This window comes from Pristiophorus japonicus, chromosome 1 (assembly GCF_044704955.1).
Source record: "Pristiophorus japonicus isolate sPriJap1 chromosome 1, sPriJap1.hap1, whole genome shotgun sequence".
Lineage (NCBI taxonomy): Eukaryota > Metazoa > Chordata > Chondrichthyes > Pristiophoridae > Pristiophorus > Pristiophorus japonicus.
Window position 1 is genome coordinate 306607385 of NC_091977.1, and position 9483 is coordinate 306616867.

The 9483-nt window shown below is 42.3% G+C and overlaps 1 protein-coding gene across 3 annotated transcripts in view; it reads right to left on the bottom strand.

Moving 5' to 3' along the window:
• Nucleotides 1–9078, bottom strand: part of washc5 (WASH complex subunit 5) — a 74835-nt gene extending 65757 nt beyond the window's left edge. Inside the window, exons 1-5 of one of the 3 annotated variants that reach the window (XM_070888533.1) lie at nt 9032–9078; nt 5922–6067; nt 5381–5465; nt 2020–2120; nt 296–488 (exon numbers count right to left, since the gene is read on the bottom strand). In XM_070888533.1, coding sequence (XP_070744634.1) covers nt 296–488; nt 2020–2093 — 267 coding nt within the window. In that variant the 5' untranslated portion in view covers nt 2094–2120; nt 5381–5465; nt 5922–6067; nt 9032–9078. Of the gene's footprint in view, nt 1–295; nt 489–2019; nt 2121–5380; nt 5466–5921; nt 6068–7141; nt 7283–7810; nt 8418–9031 lie in introns of those variants that run through there. The other 2 variants (XM_070888531.1, XM_070888532.1) reach the window with 2 other exon arrangements.
• Nucleotides 9079–9483: the final 405 nt, after the last annotated feature.

Here is a 9483-nt window from a genome sequence, read left to right on the forward strand (position 1 = left end):
ATCTGTATCAAAGTATGAATCTACAGACGTACCATTTTTTAAATATATGAAGAAGATATTTGTAGTAACAGATAGCAAGATTAATAGCCAACTTACTGTTAGCAAGCATTTTTAAGTGTGCATGATTTACCTATCCCAAAGTAATTTGCTCAGTAAGTAGCTTAGAATATTAAGTTCTCCATTTAATCTGCATCTCAGTAATGGTGATTTGTCTATTTTTAATTGGTAAATATATTCTTCAGATGTCACTGCCATTATTTACCTTGGGTAATTAGAATATACAATCATTTCTCACCTGATTGTAAATATCATCCGATCGTAGACGACCAACCACCATTGAGATGAACGTCTTGCTAATTGGCACTCTCTGAAAGTAGCTCTCCGGGTAGTTTGCGGGCCTCTTTGCCCCTGCCAGAGATGAATACCCTGTGCTACGCAGAAGCTTGCAAATATCATCCAGGTTGGAATCAGAAGATGAACGAGCAGCACTGTGAAAGACACAAGCATGTTATCCTTTTACAGCCAGGACACATCCGCACAGGGCACAGACGAGGCTGCCACCCGCTCCACATGTGGAAGATGAAGGACGACCCAAAATGCCACTGCAGCCATGAGTCCCAGACCATGGAACACATCACATCAATCTACCAATAAGATCTGTTTGCAGGAGGCACCTCATTTCTCCACTTGGCATCTCATGAGGCCATCGAATGGATAGCCAAACTAGACATCCCATTATAAGCTTCTTCTGTCATACAGAAGTAGCAGCAGTAGCCAGGACACAAAACCAAAGGAGGTTTGTGAAAGGTTGGATGTAATAATTAGACCAACGAAAATACTTCCATACCTATAAAATCTTATAAAAGTTTGCTGTTTACTCTCGAGCTTCCTCCCGCCGTCATAACGGGGAGGCGGGAGGAAAGTCCTGCCGTCCAGGCATTTAAATGGGAAGTGTTTATAGATTCAATAATGGCATCCGCTGCTGTATAAGCGAATACCACTAACATTCCGCGGGCGGGCGGGAGAGAAAGCGAGAGGTCATCTGCAAATCGGAAATACTTCCTTAATGAGGCTTGGAGCTGTGGAGGTCAAAGGCATTCAGGTTTCCAGGTACACAATCACTAAAAGCTAGTGCACAGGTTCAAATGTAACCAAAATGGCTAATGGAATGACGGCCTTTATCTCAAGAAGATTGAAATTCAAAAGTGAAGAAGTAATGTGTCAATTGTATAGAACATTGGACAACAGGAACCATGTGGAGCAGTCTGTTGAGCACCGTATCGCAGGAAGGATATACTGGCCTTGGAAGGGGTACAGCACAGATTCACCAGGGCTTAAATGGTTAAATTATGACAGGTTGCATAAACTTGGCTTATATTCCCCTAAATTTAGACAGTTGAGGAGTGATCTAAATCGACGTGTTTAAAGGGATTCGACAGGGTAGACACAGACACTATTTCCTCTTTTGGGGGGAATCCAGAACAAGAGTATAAACTTATGTTCCTATGTCAGTAGAAGATTGTTTTGGAAACCACGCACACTCAGAAATGTAATCGGGATATTTTAATTCTGATCAATACTAACTACCTTATTGCTTTAATACAGAGATCAAACTACACAATTGCACTGACTGGCTGGCCAGAAATGTGAGTCACCATGTAACTCTTGCAAACCTAATAGCAAATGTTGTAGCACCACAATCAACAATCTGGAAACAGATCAGCCACCCATTCAGTGAGGAAAGCAGAAAGCAAGATAGTGGACATTGCTTTTAATGCATTTTTCTGCAACAACAAAAGTACATTTCATTGAATGAAGTATTTAGAAGTGTGTTTCAAGACACTAAGAATTCAGAGGATAATCAAACTCTCTGGGTTCTCTCTCAGTTTACAATGACATTTGGACTCAAGTTTGTTGCTGCCTTGCAGCACATGCTGCATCAACAAGTTACATTATGTACAATATAAACTTCAAATGACAGGACCATGTGTGTACTGCCTTCATACGGTGTACAGGTACCTGTATCTGTAGTAGGACACCAGCATCCTTTCTCGAACCTCTCCTTCAATCTTGTGGTCAATAACCAGCAGCATGACTCCATACAAGAACAGGGCTTCACACTGATCAATGACAACAGGAAACATATTCAGCCAAGGAAAAAAAATCAAATAGAACTACACGATCGCTGTTACAGCACACGCATTTATTAGGACTGCAGGAACACAACAAATGACACTATAAGCTTTCAATCAAGAACTTTATAGCTACTGCTTGGGGATGAGAACAAATGAAATAGATGAGACTGCCCACTAACACAGGTAGAAAGTAGCTTCACACTTGCAATTCCACAACATACTCCCACTTCTAGGCAGAACATCAGGGAAAGTGGGGAAAGAAATGAAACATAGGAAAGTCACCCTCCTCTACAGCTCTCAGGAACCGAGAAATGGTACAAGGATTCTTATTGGTGCAGGTAAAAAATAAAAACAGCTCCAGTTATGATTTGATGCACCTCACCATTTTTTATTTGGTTATTTTTCCCAGCACAAAATAGGCTGAACTATTACTTACATGTACAATACAGGGAAAAGGGGGAAAAGTGAACCATATATGACTAGACAACTTAGACTGAGGACTAGATAAAGAGAAAGAACAAATGTTGATGTCAGGAGAAGCCTTGATTATAATCGCTCAAGTCTCATCACTTTGTTCTTGTCCAATTCAGGATATAACCATTCACCACGATAAGGAACTAGTCAAAGAATTTTGAGTTAAAACAAAATGCAATCAATCTATTTGTCATTTTGTATAAATGCACCTTTTGGTGATTTGTGCTGTTTATCAAAGTGCATCATGCCAGCCTGTGGAATGGAATATTTCCCCACTTTTTGGCCCTGGACATTGAACATTCCCTGGTCAACTACAGCATTTCTGCACTTTAAGTAAAGTTCTGTACTAATAACATATCATAACCCTCAACTTTGAAACAGCACCCAGTGCTATCAGGTATGGTAGCATCGTGGTTATGTTACTGGATCAGTAGGCCCGGACTCATGATCCAGGGATATTAGATCAAATCCCACCATGGAAGCTGTGGAATTTAAATTCAAATAAAATAAATCTGGAATAGAAAGCTAGTATTAGAAATGGTGACCGTGGGGTAGAATTTGGCCAATGCAGATTTCTGGTGCACTCACCAGAGGTAAGCCGCTTTTGTCCGCCTCGAAGTGCTCCAAAAGTCTTCGGGCCAGGTTTGGCCGCTCCCCAGCCTCTCCTCGATGGTGGCGTTGCATGGCCACCAGATTCAGGGGCGGAGCCAAGTCCCAACGCTGAAAACAATGCCGGGACCTTTGCACATGCGCGCGCGCGCAATAGCTCCTCGCCCCTAGAATCTGAGAGAGGATGCTGCAGGCTGTGTGGGAGGGGCCGAAGCGGGCCGCCCTTATCCCTGGCCGAATGGTCTCCCTCATCGGCGGCCCACTGCCTTCCCGGGCAGTGTTTTGGTAGGACTTCTATTTTTTGTTATTGATTGATTGATTGCTTATTACTTTGGTCTTGGTGCTTTAGGTGCAGGGTTCCTTCTATTTTTTATTTGTTAATTAATTGCTTATTACTTTATGTGCTTTGTAAGTCTTGGTGCTAGGGGCAGGTCCTCTCAGCTTCCTTGTATTTTTAAATTTGTTATTGAATGCTTATTTTTGTGCTTTGTTTCGTGCTTGGTGCTTTAAATGTACCTACCTGCACCGATTTCTTAACTCTCCGCAAGGGTTTTCTGTGCGGGCCACAAGTGGCCACATACGCTGTCCTAAGTTAGTTTGGAGCAACTATTAGCTGTCCAAACTGGCTTAAATGGCCAAAACAGGCGTAGGTGGCTAGTAACGCCCCCTTTTGGAAAAAAAACAAAAAAAAAATCCTAATTAACTCACTTACACTGATGCAAATTAAATGTGTAGAATGGGGATTTTTAAGATATTCCAGAAAAATCAAGTTGCTCCAAAAAAAATGGAGTAACTCCCGGCCAAATTTGGGCCCCATGAAACTACCATAAGACTGTTGTTGAAAACCCATCTGATTAACACATGACTTTCAGGGAAGGAAATCTGCTGCCCTTACCCAGTCTGGCCTATATGACTCCAGGTGAACAGCAATGTGGTTGACTCTTAACTGCCCTCTGAAATGGCCTAGCCACTCAGTTGTATGCAAGGTGGCGGCTCAGCTCCACCTTCTCGAAGTGGCAATAAAATGCTGGCCTTGCCGGTGACACCCGCATCCCATGAATGAATTTTTTTTTTTAATTTAAAGAGACAATTTCAGCTCACATACTAACCAGCCTGTGGCCTCATCTGCAGTGCCAACCTTGCTCATACATTTTTCAATTAAATCATCAATTTCCACCATGAATGGGTCATTTCAAAGTTGGCAAAAATTATAACCCCTTAAAGAGATGATCTCAGGCCTAGACTAGTCGTACATGTGTAGACCTCTAATTAAGTCATTTAATTTCTCTTCATTTTACTTGGACTTAAAATTTGCTGTGCCAGTGGAGAACTAGTTTGGAGAGCACAAACCAGCACCAAAATGGTGATTGGGAACGAGTAACCATTTTTTTCCCACCTCTTCCGGCAGAAGTGTTTCCAGTATAAAAAGAAATAGCTTCACAAATCAGAAGGCAACAAATTTAAATGTTGATCCCAGAGTACGGCTCTTGGTCACAAGATAAATCAGTTATTAAATTATGGGTAGTTCCCCAAAGCGAGTCCATGTTCACTATAAACTGGATTGAGACTGCAAGAAAACTTTCTGCAATACTGACAAGATGGATTTGTAGTCAAGTGAAGGGCAGTGCACGCTAACAACAATTTGTATTTTTATAGTTTCTATAATGTAGTAAAACATCCCAAGATGCTTAACTCACTTGCATCTCACCCAGCTGGTTTCTCCTTCTCCCATACAAAAAGACAGAGGAGTGACCTAATAGAGGTCTTTAAAATTATGAAAGGTTTTGATAGAGTGGATACAGAGAGAATGTTTCCACTTGTGGGGAAGAGCATAACTGGAGGCCATCAAGAAATCCAATAGGGAATTCAGAAGAAACTTCTTTACCCAGAGAATGGTGAGAATGTGGAACTCACTACCACAGGGAGAGGTTGAAGCAAACTGTATAGATGCATTTAAGGGGAGGCTGGACAAGCATGAGGGAGAAGGGAATAGAGGGTTGTGCTGATGGATTTAGATGAGGAAAGATGGGAGGAGGCTCGAGTGGAGCATAAACGTCGGCATGGACTAGTTGGGCTGGCTGGCCTGTTTCTATGCCGTACATCCCATGTAAATTTCAACAATCAAACAATAATAGTGTTTTTGAAATGTTATACTAACGTACAAGAAGCTGCTTTCCATCTTCATTTAGCAGTACTGTTTCAAGGGTCTGCTGAATGTATACACCTTCATTGAGATCTTCAAGGAATCTGAAATAATCCATCAGGAAAGTAGAATTCAACGTTAGTTACAAATTTCATCTCAACAACAACTAAAGTTGAGACAGTCATTGTACAACTGGTGGAATCAGTTCTTCATAACACACGCATAGCTGCATCACTTAGCTTGCTATGCACACACTGTATAAAATCTGTCAGCACACCTGTAGTTGTGCAGTATCATGGACAGATCACACAAACAAAATTAGAATAAAAGGAAAATTTGTCATGTACATCATAGATTTTATTCACTACTTATCATGTGCCCATCTGGAGTTCTTAAGGCAACCAATTTCTTTAGTTAATTTCCAAACAGGAAAACAAAACCCTCATTACCGACCAACGTGTCAAATCAGTGTGGGTTATCCAAAACATTATTCTCTAATGAAGAGACTAAAATACAGCTGCAAGTACAGCTATTAACAGCAGACATGTACACAATTTTACCTGCTCAGATCAAATATATATTTGTGAACACTTTCAAATGCAAGGTAGAATCTTGTCAATATTTCAATATGATTTTCACGAAATTCTTCATCTAAATCCTGAAGATCTGGTTTAGATTCCAACTTGCCTTCATAGTACTCAGGACCCTAAAACGAAATCCATTTAATGTTAAAATAGCAGAGTCATTCCTTAAAAGATATATTACAATTACTCATCAAGGGAGACTAATTGTGATTAAATAATTTAATCGGTTGTCAGAGTATAACAGCAGTCCAAGATGGTTTTCCCTGTTTTTTTTCCCTTCATTCCAATGTTGCTAGTTTTTTTCCAAATGCTATTTCCAATCTGGGAGATAGGCAGTCCCATACTTAGAAATCATAGAAATTTACAGCACGGAAGGAGGCCATTTCAGCCCATCGTGTCTGTGACGGCCGACAAAGAGCTATCCAGCCTTATCCCACTTTCCAGCTCTTGGTCTGGTAAGGTTACTGCACTTCAAGTGCATATCCTGGTACTTTTTAAATGTGGTGAGGGTTTCTGCCTCTACCACCCTTTCGGGCAATGAGTTCCAGACCTCCACCACCCTCTGGGTGAAAAAATATCCCCTCAAATCCCCTCTAAACCTCCTACCAATTACTTAAAATCTATGCCCCCTGGTTGTTGAACATGCTGCTTGCAGAAATAGAACCTTTCTATCCACCCTATCGAGTCCCCTCATAATTTGCACACCTCAATAAGGTCTCCCCTCAGCCTCCTCGGTTCTAAAGAAAACTACCCCAGCCTATCCAATCTTTCCTCATAGCTAAAGTTCTCCAGTCCTGGCAACATCCTCGTAAATCTCCTTTGTATCCTCTCTAGTGCAATCGCATCTTTCCTGTAATGTGGTGACCAGAACTGCATACAGTACGCACAGTATTGGCAAAATGTTTAAACACCAGCTCATACACACAATTTTACTTTAATTACTAATAACGTGACTGTGGCTTTGCCCACAGACAGTTATGGAGCAACTTTATTTTTCATATACAAGATGGCAACTGAGTTAGGAGACATTAAAAAATAATTTGCATGTATAAGCGTTTTCACGACCTCGGGATGCCCCAAATCTGGACGTAAAAATCACATGGCATTATTTCAAAGAAAAGGGGAGTTCTCCCCGGTGTTCTGGCCAATATTTATCCCTCAACCAACATCACGAAAACAGATTATCTGGTCATTACCTCATTGCTGCTGTGGGAGCTTGCTGTGCGCAAATTGGCTGCCGCGTTTCCCACATCACAACAGTGTTTAAACTTCAAAAGTATTCCATTGGCTGTGAAGCCATTACGTGAAGTTTCCAACATTGCGAGAGTTGGCATAGGAGAACTGAAGGGAAATAATGGCGTGGCAATTTACAATGGCAAATGTTTCATTAGAAAAACATAACCAAAAATGTTGACAACAGGAAGTAAAGTTTGTGGACAGGAAGTGCATGCACTACACAAGATTTTTATATGTCCTCAAACATTCTGATACGTTTCACCTGCAAAACAAAATCAAAAATATTTTTAAATGGTGACAACACAATGTTGTTTTGCTCCTTGTAAATCTACGTTTTATTTTATTTTAATGCTGGTCTCATGATCTGTCATTACTGTAGGTGGGGACAACTGGCTAAACAAGAGACTTCCCTCCAAGGGGGGGGGGGTGATGCGCTTAAAATTAGAAATAAACAAGGGACAACCGTGCAAAACATTGCACGAGTTAAAACTTTAGATTTAAAAGTGTTGCATTAATGTCTGTGACCAAATACAAGAGGAAGAGTGTTGCAATGAACTTTAGTCTTGGTTGTTTTGCATCAGATACTAAGGCATATCGCAGGATTCTGAAGACCACAAGCTCTCTCTCACCTTGAAGTAACTAAAGTCACAAATGATGTCTCCATACTTCTGCTGCTCTGCCTTGTCGCGGAGTCTGTAGACGCTGGGGATGAACTCAGATAGTCTCAGAAGTTCTGCGATAATGGCGTTACCGCGGGACACGATCCGGAGAACTGCCTGGCCACAGAGGTTGTTCTCGGCCAGAAAGTCCACCATGGTTGAGGGGCAGCTTCCACGAGCTAAGGGAGAGAGAGAGGTGGGCAGCCACCGAAGACCACTTCGCACCAAAGGAAGAGCCTGGTGCTGATGGACTTACTGCACCGAGCCTGTGTTTATGCTCCAATGTCCCTTCCTCTTCTGGCTGCTTTACTTGCTGCTGCTCCGCACAGGGACTGAAGGGGAAATGCAGCGGACACCAGCCCCGGGGCAGAGTCACTCGCTCTTCACCGTAGCCCCGGCATCTTGTGCTGGAATGCAGGTAGGGGAGAGGTGCTGAGTATTGTAGTAGCTTGTGTATCTTTCACACTGCTCAGCTCACACCAGCTCTTCCATGTTGATCATATGACTCCTTCCTGTCAACCCACCATGTGACCAACAGGCGCACTTTGGTGATGCTGAGCAAGCAGCCCAGAAACAAGACAAGTCCTTCCTCTGGTCTGCTAAGTAAACCAACACCCAATGTCATCAAACAAAAAAACAAGCAAAAGGGCCCTTTTTTTCCAAAGAGGGTCACAACTAAAACTAAAAAAAAACGAAACTATTTTTTAAAATAAGAAACTTGTTTCTGGTTTGCAGCATGAATGTTAAGTTGCGGAACACCTCCGTTCACGAGTTACCGGTCACCTGCCACTTTCATTCCCCACTCCACTCCCACTGTGATATCTCTGTCCTCGGTCACCTACATTGTTCCAACGAAGCTCAACGCAAGCTCGAGGAACAGCACCTCATCTTTCGTTTAGACACTTTACAGCCTTCTGGACTCAACATCGAGTTCAACAATTTCAGACCATAACCTCTGCCCATTTTTGTTTTCCTTTCCTTTTTTACAAACCCCACCCCCCCCTTTTATTTTTATTTTTTTCCATGTTTCCCATGGCAGCTGATAATTATTTCACCATTCACACCCTATCTAGACTCATCTTTTGTTTCCTAACTTGTGTCATTACCATCTCAATTTGGTCCATTATCTCTTTTGATACGTATGCTTATCACTATAATAAATCACACGTGGCCCATGCTGGAGTTGATTACCTTGTGATCTTTAGGTTTAATGTAAACTCCAAAAGTGAGTACTGCAGGGGGAGCCTGCTTTATATAGGGAGGCAGCACAAGGTGCAGTAATGTGTGCCTCCCGGGCTTTCCCCATCTGTTGGCTATTACATGTAATTACATGGTACAATGCATGGTACAGAGTATGGCTGCAAATACATCACAACACTTCCCCCCAAGTCTTAGATGCGGTTTACAGGTCAAGCCTGACCGGGGGTCTGCGCTCTCTGGTTGAGGGTCTGAGTCAGACGCTGGGTGTGGGCGGCCTGACCGGAGTGTCACTGCCTTGCGGTGCTGCGGCTCTGGTCAGACTGTCCGGTGCGACGGGTTCTGTCTCTTGGTGAACCGCTGGTTTTGTTGCTTGTGGTTAGAAGTCGATGTCACTGTAGTCATCCAGCGGTTCTGGATCATCAGTGAACCTCAATTTGGTTTGA